Source organism: Callithrix jacchus, chromosome 6 (genome assembly GCF_049354715.1).
Source record: "Callithrix jacchus isolate 240 chromosome 6, calJac240_pri, whole genome shotgun sequence".
Classification (NCBI taxonomy): domain Eukaryota; kingdom Metazoa; phylum Chordata; class Mammalia; order Primates; family Cebidae; genus Callithrix; species Callithrix jacchus.
In genome coordinates, this window is record NC_133507.1 from 162,164,579 (window position 1) to 162,178,757 (window position 14,179).

At 63.4% G+C, this 14,179-nt stretch overlaps 1 protein-coding gene across 2 annotated transcripts; it reads right to left on the minus strand.

Moving 5' to 3' along the window:
* Window positions 1-505: 505 nt before the first annotated feature.
* On the minus strand, window positions 506-9,577 carry MAB21L4 (mab-21 like 4). Of its 2 annotated transcripts, none has more exons than XM_054258380.2 (5): window positions 8,946-9,577; window positions 5,853-6,078; window positions 4,354-4,507; window positions 2,676-3,032; window positions 506-1,561 (listed from the first exon to the last, which is right to left on the minus strand). In XM_054258380.2, the coding sequence occupies exons 1-5, from the start codon at window positions 9,457-9,459 to the stop codon at window positions 1,469-1,471; spliced, it is 1,344 nt and encodes a 447-aa protein (XP_054114355.2). In that variant the 5' UTR covers window positions 9,460-9,577; the 3' UTR covers window positions 506-1,468. The 2 variants fall into 2 exon arrangements, with proteins under 2 accessions (XP_054114355.2, XP_054114356.1); XM_054258381.2 differs by lacking the exon at window positions 8,946-9,577 and adding an exon at window positions 6,243-6,372.
* Between the last annotated feature and the right edge of the window lie 4,602 nt (window positions 9,578-14,179).

Sequence of the window (14,179 nt, forward strand, 5' to 3'; positions counted from 1 at the left end):
CTTCAGATCCATGATGAATCAGATGTGAACCAAGATTCTGTCTTCCACCAGCCCCCACTCTTGTGAGGAGGAGTGTGGCATGTCGTGTCCCCTCCCGTGGGCGTCGGCTCAGGCCCTGGATCTCGAGGCCTTCAAGGGGCCTGGGCATCTCCTGTTATCAGTATGTGCTTCCTCTGCAGATGGCCAGAGATCCCTTTCAAGGAGGCTCTGGGGAGCTGCTGCTGCATGAATTGCAGGTCGCCTTCGAGAACCTAGGGCCGGCATTGAGGGGGAAATGCCCCTGAGAGGCCAGAGCTGAAGAACAGGAAATGTCCAATGGGCAGGACCCATGCAGTCACGGGGCTGCAGGCAGGCTGTGTGGCTGACGGAGAATGTGAGGGCAGGGGGCACAGAGTGGGAAGGACAGACATGGGTGGCACCGGACGCCAGGAGAGGACTCCTTACCTCAGAGACGGGATACATTAGTAGGTTCTCGTACGGCTGTAAACCACCACCGGAGACTGGATAATGAATAACAAGGTTTAATTGACTCATAGTCCTCAGGCTGTACAGGAAGCATATCTGGGAGGCTCAGAAAACCGACAGTAGTGGTGGAAGGGGAAGGGGAAGGAGGCGCGTCTCTTGTGCCGGGAGGAGGAGGGAGACGGAAGAGCAGGTGCCGCGCACTCTCAGACAACCAGAGCTCATGAGAAGTCACTGTGGCAGGAACAGCAAGGGAGAGTCCACGCATGATCCGTCACCTCCCACTCACCCCTCCTCCAACACTGGAGGTTACAATTCGGCAAGAGATTGGGGTGCGGACACAGATCCGAACCACATCAGGGGCCACTTCCCCAGGGACGGGAAGATGCAGATGGGACGAGTGCTGGGCCGGTGGGCTCATGGATGTGTGTGCACCCTCTGCCGGCCTGGGTTTGCTCTAAGAACAAGGTAGGAGGTGGGGATACCTGGGGAAGGGGGGTCATTCACAGAGAATGGAGAACACTCAAAATTATCCATCTGCACGTGGGCCTCTTCTACTTCTAGGGGAAATGTTTTCCACACAGATATACAAGAAGTGGAGAGTATTTCTGCTGCGTATAACCCGTACGTTCATTTATTCAAGACCAAATACACAGCATTTCATCACCAAGGAACGGCATACGGTGCAGGCAGGGCCAGGCGCTCAGACCCAGGTCTCAGCCAACGCGGCTTTCTTGTCAACACCACGTGGCTGGATCAACAGGCACCACGTGGAAAGCGTAGCACCTGCCTCCAGGCCCTCACCCCGGGATGAGGTGCTCCAGGAGGCCTGCCCTGCCTCGCTAGGCACTGAAAGACTCTCAGAGGCCACTCCTGGGGACAAAATCCCTCCACCACCCCCTCCATGAGAAGCCCATTCCTTCTCCCAAATGCCCTGGGACCTCCCGTGGTGCGGTGCAGAGTCTGGGGGCGGCCGTGAATGGGCACCAAGGCCAGGTGGCCCAGCTCAGCTCTCCTCGCTGCCCAGAGTCCTGGTCTTCCGGAAGATGCTCTGCATGGCAGAAATCCGGCCCTCATCCTGGATGTTGAAGACCTGGAACTGTAGGCGGGTTGCAGGGAGAAGGGTTACTGGGACCCCTGCAGCCCGTCATAAGCTCTCAGGGCTGAGAGCACAGCATGGAACAACTGGCCCTCCCTGGGCCCCACCCAGCCTTCCTGCCCCGGGTATCTGCCTGGACGGGCACCCCCAGCCTCTACTCTTCCCCAAGCCCCACATCACACACAGGCATCCCTGGCCTGGGCCTGCACAGTGGAGGCCCCACGGGGTGCTGCTTGAAGGCTGCCTCTGGTGACCACCTCGCCCCCGCCCCCGCCCCTGCCCACACAGGTCCGCCGAGAGCTCAGAGCACAGCCCTTGCCCCCCCATCTACAGGCTCTGGGGTAACAATTCTTAAGTGTCAGGCAGGGGAGGAGACCCCGGAGCCATCAGCATCTCAACAGGTGGGAGTTTGCTGGAACAGGACGAGAGAGCCCCAGCAAAGAGCAGCTGTTCTGGGGCCTCACCGCTGCCAGGACATGGGAAGGGTGGCGGAGAAACTCCCGGTGTGCCCTGGAAGGAAGCCCTGTTTGCTCCTGGGATGGGGGTGAGAGCTGGGCCCTGGGTGAGGAGCAGGGTGGACCCTGAGCAGGCTCCTTGGCAGAGGTGGCAGAGCCTGGGGCACAGGGTGGGACAGCTGCTGGGGCCTCCAGGCACCCATGAGAAGTGGCCCAGGGGACACAGGGTCACAAGGGGTATGGCTGTGGATTCCTGAGTCCAGGGAGAAGGAAACGGTCCCTGTGAGGCCCAGGTAAGGTCATAGCCCTTCGTGAGGAATGCAGTTCTGGGGTGGGCAGCTGGGCCTCTGAGGCACTATTTACTGAGTGTGAGCTGGGGAGCAACTCTGGTGGGAAACGGAGGCAGGGTCAGACTCGCTGCCCTGGTTCCAGGGAGCAGCTCCGGGCCCTGTGAGGCGACCAGCGAGGGGACCCCCAGGGCCCATGTGATCCCCACACATCACACGTCCCCGCAGATGCCATCCATGGAGCCCTGATCTGGCCTCAGCATTCCTGGGGCCCCTGATTCAGGAGACAGTGGGTGGGGAGCTGGGCCGGGGCTGTGTCCCCACCCTCCTGCACCCCTGGGCAGGCCCAAGCCCCTCACGGCCAGCATTCACCTTGTCCAGCAGGACGTCGAAGTACGCGGTGGCCCAGTAGGCAGGATCGCTGGCCGGCAGCTGCAGGAGCGCCTTGAGCCCGGAGCTGATGCGTGGCGGGGGGCCTCGGCCCAGGTGGGTGGCGTGGATGCGCAGGGCCGCCTCGGGCTGGCTGGCGAAGCCCTCCACGCGCTGGTAGACGGCGCCGAGGTCCAGGCTGCTGCCCTGCAGCAGGTTGTGCTGCCGCTGGAGGAAGTGGGGCAGCGTCCGCGTGGCCAGGCAGCACAGCAGCACCACCAGCACGCGGTACACGGCGCCCTGCAGCTCCGCCCAGTCCTCGGGCGCCGGGAAGAGCTCGGAGGCCCACAGCAGCACCATCTGCGGGACAGCAGGGTCAGCCTCCACCCAGCCGGCCCGCCCTGCGCCCCCCCACCCACCCTCACCCCGGCTGCTGCTCCCTGCTCCCACCCACACTTCTCCCTACCCTGCGGCCTCCCCTCCACGTCGCAGTTGGAGTCCCAGGCCCCTCCCACCCGCTGCCCCAGCCTGCTGGCTCCCGAAGGCATGAAACCCCTCTCTCTCCTCTCCTGCCTGGCCCTGACCCTGGGGTCCCATCCCCAGCCCCTATCTTCATCCCCCAGGACCTCCCTTGGGGGCCTCTGCAGCTCCCAGCATGCTCTGGGCCTTTCTCTCACTTCCTTGGCCCCTTTGAGCTCCTACTCACCCCCTGCGGCCCAACCCAACAGGCCCCTGGCATTGTCATGGCGATGGTCTGTGTGCTCACCACCCCTGGCCTGAACCACAAGACCTGCTGCCAGCAGCCGCCCCAGAGGCTCTCGTCCTCCCTCCTGCCCCAGGCCCTGCCTCACAGGGCCTTTTCAGACCCTCCTCTTCCACTGCCCCCTCACCCTGCCCTTGAGTTTGGGGTTGGGAACCACCGTACATCCAACCTCAAGGGACGCTGAGAGCTCCAGGTCAGGTGGAAGCCTGAGGGGGCATGGCCAGAGGCCACCCAGGGCCAGTGGTCACCTGGGGACCCCCGACACCAGGAGGGACACCTCTCCCTCAACACGGAGCCAGGTGAAGGGGCCAGCCCCATCCATGGATCAGCGCCCAGTCGGCCACACACTCCAGAGGGGAGTTAGCTGAACAGAGACCCCAAGACAGCATAGCCCCACCTGCTTCCCGGGGTTGGGGTGGGCTGGAGTCCTGGCCCCTGCCTGTTTCTTGTCCTTCTCAGCATTGATGTTATAAAGCCCCAGGAGGACACAGTTGTGCCAGAATATCTCTGCAGCCCAGGAAGCGGTGGGAATGGAGGGGGGGATGGTGCCTGGACTCTCCTGGGAACCCCCAGAGGGAGGCATCCCTGCCGGGTGACATTCCCAGACGCTGGGAGGAGGCTTGCTGGGCAGGAACACCCGGCTCTGGGAGGCCCCTCCCTGAGGTTCTTCCCAACAGTGTCCCAAGCCAGGAGGGCCTCTGAAGTCGAGGCCCAGGAATGGCAAAGGCCGGCCGGCGGTACCAAGGCCCCTGCGGCCACATCCCCACGACCCTCACGAGCCACATCTTCACCTCCCCAGGACCTGGGAAAGTCCTCAGACTCCAGCTGCCTGCCATCAGGGCTGGCAGGAGGGACATGCCCAGGTGCTCCTACCCCAGGGCCACAGTGACTGACAACCTGCAGAGCCCTGCCCAGTACCTTCAGATGGCCAAAGGTCAGTCCGTCGGTCCGACCACCGTCTCGCCAGCTCTCGTGGTTCACCCGGTCAAGGATGGAGAGACTGTCCAGGCGATGGCCCTGCATGGAGCCCAGCTCCCCAAGCAGCCTGGTGAGCAGGTAGTCAGTGGAGGTCCTGGGGCCCAGACAGACGAACTGGGTCAGTCCCCGCTGCTGCCGGCCCCCCGGTGTGGGGAGCTCTGAGCCGGGGCTGGGGCAATGCTGCGCTGAGCCTGTGGGTGGGACCCGGCCCGGACCCCAGGCTTCTCAGGAGCTGCGGTCACCAGCTGTGCAGTGCATGCCTGGTTTTTATGGAGACTCCCTGGCTCTGAACTCGGGGTGTAGGAGCCTCCAGGCCATCCTGGCCCTTTGTGTAGACAGGAAGGTGCCTCTCAGGCCTGCCCAGGTCGCAGCCACCCAGCCCAGGGGTATGACAGCTCCACCCATGGCCCCTTCCAGAAGCCCAGGGCAGCAGCCTCCAGGGGCAGACACACAAGGGCCTCAGAATCTCTGATCCCCACTCCCACGTCACCCAGACCCGTAGCTCAGAGCAGCTCACACCAGGGGGCTTGCTGCACATGCTAGACGGGCTGGGGGTGGGGTCTGGCACCGCAACCTTCACAGAGCTGCACCGGGACAGTCACACGCCGTGTCCCCCTCCCAAGTCTGCAGGACGTGAGGCACCAAAAATGTCATTCTCCCATTTACTTGCAAAGATGACTCTGCCCAGCCCAGCCCTTCCCCTTCCTGGGCAGGCGGGAAGCCATTCCACAAGCCTCGATGCCACCCCCCTCCACGCTCAGGGGTCAGCAGGAATGCAGGGCGGGGGTGGGAGGTCACTGGTGCTCCACTGAGCCTTTCCTTGCAGGGAAAAACCACAGGAGGGGCACGACAGCTTTGCAAAGCCGTCCCCTGACAGACTGTGGATCCAACCATCCTTCCAGCAAGTGGGGGGCAGGGATGAGCCACCCCAGGGGCTGTTGCAGTGATGTGGGATCTGGCTGGGGCGTGGTCCTTAGCCGTTGGCTAGGGGTCTTGAGGGGAGCTCAGCCTCTGCCCAATGCCCCTTTCCTCCCTCTCACAGACACCAGTGTGGATGTACCCTGACTATGTGGGGACCCTCCCAGCTTCTCTGGGAACCCACTCTGCCTGGAAGGGCTGCCTGACCTCTCAGCGACTTTCCTGCCCCAAGCAAAAGCTGGGTAATGAAAGGTCCCATCTAGGGCAGGCGCCCACAGTTCCGGGTCTCTCATCACCCAGCATCAGATGCCACCAGCCGCCTTCCCACTCAGGAGAGGACACATTTCCATCCTCCCTGCAGCCAGAGATCCCAGCAATCTCAGGGGAACACACATGCCCATGGGGACAGAGGCAGGCAGAGGGCCCTGCAGATCCTCCTGACTGGGGCCGAGGCAGCGTCGGGGTGCTGGCCCCTTCCTGTCTGCTCCCCAAGAACCTTGTGACCAGGAGGGCGAGCCTACCTCCAGAGCTGGGCACTGGCCGGCACCAGGTCCACCCCTTGGCTGAGGACCCTTCTCAGGCTGCCCTCGGGGAATCCAGGCATCTGCTGGGCCCCCTCCAGCACAGGAACCCCAAGCCTCCTTCTCACCACGGGCACCACGTGGAAGCTGATTGTCCTCCAGCCGCTAGACACCAGCAAGGACAGGTGCAGCTGCTCCTCCCTCAGGCTGGCCGCGTTCAGTGAACCTGCAAAGACCCACATCACACCGGCCCCTCGACCTGCCTCCCCTGCCCAGGACACTCCCCAGGCCCCTCTGCTGCCCACCTGACCTCTGCCCCTCATCACCTCTGCCCTGCAGCCTTCTCTACTGGCCCCCACCTGCAGGCTGCAGCTCCCCAACCCCAGACACCTGTGTCCATCCCTGGACCTCAGCCGAGTGAGGAGCCTGCCCGGCAGTGACAGTCCTGGGCACAGCTGCCAGTGATGACAGCAGCATCTCATGTGAGGTCCTCCTTCCCCAGGCACTGCCCTCACCCCACACCCCAGGGCCCTGCCTGCTGTGCCCACCCAGGCCTTCCTGAGCCTGCCCGCTCTGCCCCAGCACTGGTACCAAAGCCCCAGGCCTCAGCTAGCCTCCCACCTCCTGACAATGGCTGGGCGTCTCTGCTGCCTTCTCTTCAGGGAAGGAGGCAGGAACAGCCCAGGCTGGGGCCAGCAGGGCTCCCACGCCAGAGCTGGAGAGGGTGAAGCCAAGCTGGGCCTCTCCTCCCCAGAGCTTCTCCCCCGTGCCCCCGCCCCGGAAGCTTCCCTGAGAGCCCCCCACCACTCAAAACACTGCATGCACAGGAGCCAGGTCACACCTGGGTCTAGGGGACCAGTCTACATGATGGGGGGGGCAGCTGGGGAGGGAGGGATAGGCCCAGGCCAGGCTCAGTTCCCGTGGAGAGAAGAGGCCGTGGCGGCCGGCAGTAGCGACCTGGCCATCCCGTTTCTGGGCTGCCCAGGCCAGCAGGCTCACAGAGCCCAAGCCCAGCTCTTCCTGGTCAGCTCTTCCTGACCAGGCCTGGGTCCCGCACTTCCCAAAGAGCTCTTGCCCGAGAGCCCCATGGCCCTGTCACCCCACAGGCAGCACACTCTGGTCAAGAGCCTCCCACTCCACTCCTGACTCAGACCCCACCCCGGGGCCCAGCTCGGTGCCCTCTTCCCCCCCGGAGAGGCCATTCCAGGGCGTGATGGGGCTGGGGCTGGGGGATTCTGGCGAGTCCCGGGCCCTCTAGCCTCTGCCACAGAAGCCCTACCCGCCCCCAAAACAAATACCGGAGAGTGAGGAGAGTGAGGAGGGTGAGCACAGACACCTGCACGGCCCCGCCCAACACGGGCCCAGGGGCCGGGGGAGAAGCTGCCCCTCCCCTCCCCAGGCTGCCCAGCCAGGGGTCCCGGGTCAAAGGGAGCTGGACCCAGGCAGCATGCTGGCATGTCCCTGGGAATCCTGGCCTGTGCCTTGGGAAAGGTCCCCCTTGTGAGTGAGCATGGGGCCGCCCTTCCGGAGAGAGCCTGGCCCCGCTGTGTGGACCCTCAGCACCCACAGTCTCCTGTCGGACAGCTCTGGGAACCCCTCTGGGACCCACCCCAGGGCAACCCTGGCCTTGCCGCCCAGGCAGCCCATCCCCCGGGGGCCTCAGTTCCCATTGGTGAGAGAGAAGGAGGGGCCCCTCCATGCAGCCAGTCAGAGTTGCCTCTGGGGGCCACACTCACTCCTGCCTGTGACCAGGCAGCCTGGAAGGCAGCCACGCCTGCACCAGCCCAGGGCTGGCCTCACCGGTTCCCAGGGTCACCTGGGCTACCGCTTCCCTTTTAAGGTAAGTGTCAGGAATGCTGCCGCCGCCCAGCCCAGCAGCTTCGGGCCGTGGGCACGGCCTGCAGGACACGGTCTGCTTCCTCAGGGCACACTCTGGGGTGTGAGCAGCTTAGTGACCCCGAGCCTGGCATGGCCTCCTGCTCACCCCAACAGGTAGGCCCATCTCACAGGTGGACATCAGGCCACAGTGAACAGAAGGTGCCCTGCCTCCAGGCCGGCCCCAGCGCAGGGCAGCCCTCTGCACATCACGGCCTCTCGGGAAGGCAAGCTGACCACCGCACCCACTGACCTCACGGTGGACACGAGGGTCAGACAAATACCAGGCAGGTGACTCAAGGCAGCAAAGCCCTGTGAGGATTGGGGTGACTCATGTGACAAGCCCGACCCCTCCCAAGGGAAGCAGGACATTCTGTTCCAGTTCCCAGTTCCCCTCCAGGACAATGTGACACCCCTGGAGGATGGCTGCACCACTCAGCCTGGCCCCTGCACAGGCCAAGCCCTGTCCTCCCAGCCACCCTCGCCGTCCAGGCAGCTCTGCGGAAGGAGCCCTGGGCTCAGACTCGCCCTGGATTGTATCAGCAAGGCCCCCAGAGGAGGGACTGAGGCCAGCCCCTGCCCATGTGGAAGCTTCAGAGCCCACTTTGGGCCCAAGACACGAACAGGCAGCTCAGCCATAAGCTGATAAGACACGCACACACACACACACGCACACGCACACGCATTCACACCCCTGCCCTCACGTGCACGCGGGCAGACACACACACACCTCTCCCACCTGGTACAACATGACCAGTGCTGGAAGTGGGGATGGGACAGCCTCGAGGTCACAGGCCGTGACCGGCAACAGAGTCACCTGCCCAGAGCCCTGTGAGGGACCCTCCTGCAAGTCTGCCAGCGAAGCGGCTGCCCCAGACTCCAGCCATTGAAGGAGTGGCTCCGTGGAAACCCCAGGGCAGACACACACGGCACGGGACACAGCCTCCGTCCTCTCTGAGGCGTTTGGAGCTGGAGGACCTACATGAGGTCTCCCGGCTTCCGTGCCCCAGCGCGCTGTGATCACACACGTGCACACACGCCTGCGCATGCGGTCACCACAGAGGACGGTCGCCACCCTGTGCGCGGGTACGCAGCAGTCACACACATGTGCACTCACAGGCTTGCACACAGACACCCACAGCAGGCAGGTGCCGCTCCGTGAGCACCACACAGCAGCTGCTCAACACAGACACGTGCGGACCGGGCCTCGCCTGCTACCTGGCGCGATGAGGCTGTGGTGCTTGCAGTGGACGATGGCTGCCACTAGCAGGTCCCTGAGGACACACAGGACCTTGCTGGGCACGATGTGTCCACGGCACTTGGCGTCCCCCTCTGAGGAGGCAGTGAAGATATCGTCGGTGGTCCACCGCTCCAGGCCAGCCCCTTCCCGGGGCACACCCAGGCGGCATAACTCGGGGCCACCCTCCGGCTGGGCGGCCTCTGGCTCCTCAATCAGCAGAGCCTCGGCGTCGACCCACAGGGGCACCTCCATGTCCAGCGGGTCCTCGGAGGAGCGCAGGGCGAACTGGAAGGCCTCCAGGCCTCGGGAGTAGTCCACGACGAAGCGGGGGTCCAGGGCGTGCACGCGCTCCAGCACTGTGAGCAGCACGTTCTCTGCGCGCTGGAAGTCCTGGGCCCGCGGCGCCCCCCGGGACCGGATGGCCTGCAGGTAGTGGTGCCACAGGGGCACCTGCACGGCTGTGGCTGCGGTGGGGGCAGCGGGGGCAGGCATCCCGTCCGCAGCGGCAGGCCAGGGCTGATGGTCCCTGAGAAGGACTCTGCAGGCCGGCAGCGCAGGTGGGCTGAGAGGAGGCGGCTCCCGAAGAGCAGAATTCCAGAGTGATGGCACTGCCAGCAGGTGAAATACCTGAACTATTTAAGGCCTTTGAAGTGGGGGTGAGTCAGTCCCCAGCAATTGAGAATGTCACAGGGGCCGGGGCAGGCGGCCGGGCTTGGTTAAGGCCCTCCTCCCTCCCGTCAGAAGAGCTCTCTCATCTTCAGCCTAAGGCAGGGTCCTGTCCCAGCCAGGCTTGGGGTCCCTGGAGGAATGCTGCGGTGGCCTTCGTGTCCCTGGGAGGGGAGCCTGTGTGGGTTCCTGACAGGCCTCAGCACACACTATCCCCAGCCCAGGGGCAGGTCTCTGGGTCAAGCCCCCCTGCCCCAGCCTCCCTGCCAGATGGGAGGGAACACAAGGCACCCCGTGGCTCAGTGAGAAAGGGGGGCAGGGCAGTGGCTGTGGGGAGCCCCGGCCTCTCTAAGGCTGCCTGGAAGGTGGGGAACCTGGAGGCCAAGTCTCTGCAGTGTTCCCCTGAGATACCTGTGCCCCGCTTAAAAGAAGACACCTGACACCTGCATAGGCCGCCGCTCGGCCGTGACTCCTGCCTCTGAGCCAGCTGCGTGTCCAGCCATCTGGGCCTGGGACCCCTGGGCTGCCTGTCCCCGCCCCGCCCCGCCCCACCCTGCCTCCAACCTGAGAGGAGCTGGCACCCGCCTGCCTGGGAGCTGGAGCTCATCTACTTGCAGAGGGAAGCAGTCTCCGAGGCTCCACCTCGTCCCACCATCCCCCTCCAGCACCTGCGCCAGGCACCCTGCTGGCCCCGCCTGCCTCCCTGCACAGAGCCCTGCAAGTCCCAACCAGCAGGGAGCCGCCCCACCGCCCCTTGGCCCTGCCAGCTGGCCGTGTGCATCGGTGCTCGGCCGCAGGGGTGTCTGCAAACAGTGAACGTACAGACAGCCCCACACCGGCGTCGGGGAGATGCCGCCACATGCCAGCCTCTCACCCCCTGGGGAGCTGCTGCACCTGAGTCAGAGCTGTGGCCAGAACCAGGACCCCAGGAGGGGTGGGGCAGGGGGCAGGAGCCACTCACTTCCTGGTGCTTGGAAGTTTCTGTGAGGGGCTGCAGCCCAGTGAGTGGGTCTCTGCGTCCATGCCTCCCAGGACAGGGAACTCACCACCTCACAGGGCAGCCCACGGTCAGGTGAGACAGATTTTCCTTCCCCAGCCTGGCCCACTTCCGTCCTCTGGAGCTGCATGTGTGCCCCTCACCAGGGCAGCTGTTCAGGTTCAAGGACCCATTTGTCCTGGGCCTTCACCCACGGCCTGCCTAGGTCCCACGCACAGCCGTGTGCCACCGTCCTCCATCTCCATGGGACTCTGGCCTGCGGGGAGGTGGGCACTGCTGCAGGGCAACTGCACCCTGCATCCTGGAGAGCCCTGTCCTGTCCCTCACCCTCGGCCACAGCAGCCCAGGGAGCTCGTCTGCCTGTCTGAGTCTTGTCTTCAACATCTGAGATTTGATGACCCCTTCAGTGCCCCAGCTCCACCTCCCAGAAACCTCCCAGTGATCTGAACTCGCCCAGGAGACCCCCCCAATCTACCCGAAGTGCCCAGGCTGAGCCATGAGAAGCACTGGGCTCCTCAGCCGCCGAGCTGCTCCCTCCAGTTGCCACAGAGCAGGCCCCTCTCCCTTGGGGCAGCCCCAGGCTGTGCATCCTCCTTGGCTCTAAAACTCCTCTCCCACTGCTGTCAATACCAAGGGCCCGAGGCCAGGGGATTCCGCCTAGCTGTCCCCCTTCTCAGTTCCAGCCGCTGCCCTGTCCTGTCCTTCATTGGCTCCGGCCAGTTCCTGAGCTGAACCCAGCTGGTTGCCCCAAGGGACCCTGCTCTCTGCATCTGTGCCCGGCTGAGGTCAGAGCCTCCAGGGCCAGGCCCCATACTTGCCCCTTGGCCCCTCTGGGGGGTGGTGAATGGCATGGTGAACTCACTGTGGCTGGAGCGGTGTCACACTCCTTGGTGTACCCAGAGCCAGACGATGCCTGGCTCATAGGAGCATGTGATCGCAGCAGGAAATCCCTGGGAAGCTGGACCCACCCTTGGCAGAGAGAGGAGAGCGACTGCTGATGGAGGGGATGCTGGCGCCTTCCCTGGACAGCTGGGGCAGCCTTGACCACAAAGGGGCCAAGCACTCCAGAGGTCCAAAGGCAGCACCAGCCACAGTGCACCCAGACCCCAGCTCTGACCCCAGGAGGGCAGTGTGGTCAGGGTGGGGAGGGTCAGAGAGGCCAGACTTGCCACGGGGCCTCGGCAGCTCACCAAGGGGCTCCTTGGCACCGGGGCAACCGCAAACTCTCAGATGGGTGTTGATTCAGTCTCTCCGTGGAGCGGAGCACAGGCCAGCGCTCGGATCCTGTATTTCAGGAAGTCCCACACGTGCTGGGAAAGGCGGGGTGGGAAGGAGACGTTCCTGCCTGAACAGAGTCCCCGGGCTGAACCTTGGGGAGGCACCAGGGGCACACCCTGAGCCATGGGGGCTCGGCGCAGCTGTAGCCCACGGTGCGGGCATGTTTCTGGGGCTTCGAGGGACCACGGTGGATATAAAATGACAGAAGTGAATGCTCACCGCTCCGGAGGCCGGATGCCTGAGAGCACGGTGCTGCGTGGCTGAACTGCGGAGGCTCCCGGGATGTGCTGCTCCCACCCCTCCCAGCTCTGGGGGCAGCCGCATTCCTTGGCCACATCTCTGCATGTCCGTGGCCTCCATCCTCACGTGGTCCTCTCCTGGGGCAGCTGTGCTAGTTCTTGCTGCTTCTCTTACAAGGGGCACTGGGGAGAGCATCTCGGACAATCTCCTCATCCCACAGGCCTCAGTTCACCCAAAACGCAGTCTGGTCTGCATCAGGCGACACTCTCCCTGTGCTTTATACGGTCCTGTTCACAGGTTCTGCGGAATAGGAAGTGGCCATTCCTCAGCCAGCCACGGTAAGCAGCCCCCACACCACCACACGCCAGGAGCCCTGCCAGGACACTGCTGGACTGACCCTGCGCTCACACCCCCCCACCTCCCATCCCAGACACCTGTTCAGGAACATGGGCACAGTCTGTGCAGCCTCAGGAACACCAAAGAACCAAGATGGGAGCTACAGTCGAGGTCCACACCCACACCAGCACCTGCAGTGCTCCGGGAAGGACACCCTCCTTCTGTGGCGGGCAGCGGGCCTTTCTCTCCAGGACAGGGTGGTCCGACTCAGCCAAGGTGCCCAGCGAACCTGCCAGGCCCGCTCAGGCTCAGGTGTGGATGCAGAAGAGCAGGGTTTGAGAAGGCGTGCTTGGCACCAATGTGTGTTCTGAGCAAGCTCGGCCATCTTGATCTCTTGACCTTGCAATCTGCCCGCCTCAGCCTCCCAAAGTGCTGGGATTACAGGCGTGAGCCACCGGGCCCCGCCTTTTGTTCATTTGTAAGTGTGCTGTCTGTTTTCTTGTCGTTGGGTTATAGGAATTTTTTCTCTTTTCTTGTTGGATAGAGTCTCAGTTTCATTCAGGCTGGAGTGCAGTGCCACCATCTCGGCTCACTGTGACCTCCGCTTCCTGGGTTCAAGCAGTTCTCCTGCCCCAGCCTCCTTCGTAGCTGGAATTACAGGCACATGCCACCACGCCTAATTTTTTTGAATTTTTTTAGTAGACACAGGGTTTTGCCATGTTGGCCGGGCTGGTCTCAAACTCCTGACCTCAGGTGACCCGCCTGCCTCAGCCTCCCAATGCTGGGGTTACAGGTGTGAGCCACTGCACGTGGCCAGGATTCTTTACACATTCCGAATGCTAATCCCCTATCAGCTAAGACATTTCCCCCATTCCACAGGTTTTCACTTTCTTCATAGCGTCCTTTGAGACACAAGTTTTAAGGTCTGAATTAGTTCAATTTCTCTATTTGTTTCTTTCATTGTCTGTGGATTTGATGCCATATCCAAGACATCACCGCCAAATCCTGTGCCACGAGGCTTTTCCCTGCATTTTCTTCTAAGCGCTTTATGGCTGGGGCTCTTACCTTTGGATCCCTGGGCAGGACGGTACCCCGAGCCCCCTCCAGTCCCCAGGCAGGGGCCTTTCCCCGGCTTCTTTCTTTGCTGTGCAGAAAGCACCAGAGGGCAGGATCCCAAGCCCGCCTTGCAGCCCCTCCCAGGACCCAGGTCCCCCAGGGCCTGCCCATGGCAGCATCCACCGGCAACCCCTCCTATGGATAAACACGGGGTGGCAGGGGAGCAAGTTCCCTTCTCCCACCCCACAGAACCTCTCAGGACCTACCTGCCCCCAACAATCATCTGGATCCCCCCTAAAACCCAGTACATGTGTCGAGCTGGCCTCTCCTCTCAGGCGAGTGGGAGAGACCTTGAAAATCACTCCACATGCATCCTCCTCCCGCATCGGCCACCTGCCTCGCCAGCCTCCACCCCTGCCCTCAGCTGGCCTCCTGCCCCTGCCCGACAGATGTGAGTGGGATGGTGCTATGAGGCTGCTGTGTGCCAGACAGGGTGGCACTTCTGTGCCCTCTGAAGACAGTTCATGTGCAGGGCAACTCTGCGGGAGAGGGTGGGGTAGACAGATGAGGCGCCCTCTGCCCCAGCCTCCCAGCCTCCAGGGCTGCCCGTCTGCCATAATCACCCTGGGATCTCTCCCA

Bases quoted from the DNA above. Each gene is read 5' to 3' on its own strand.
- MAB21L4 (XM_054258380.2), bottom strand. From the start codon at position 9,459: ATGCCTGCCCCCGCTGCCCCCACCGCAGCCACAGCCGTGCAGGTGCCC. The intron at 6,079-8,945 runs GTAGCAGGCGAG...GGGTCTTTGCAG, and splicing joins CCACAGCCTCATCGCGCCAG to GTTCACTGAACGCGGCCAGC. The intron at 1,562-2,675 runs GTGAATGCTGGC...ACCCGCCTACAG, and splicing joins TCGACGTCCTGCTGGACAAG to TTCCAGGTCTTCAACATCCA.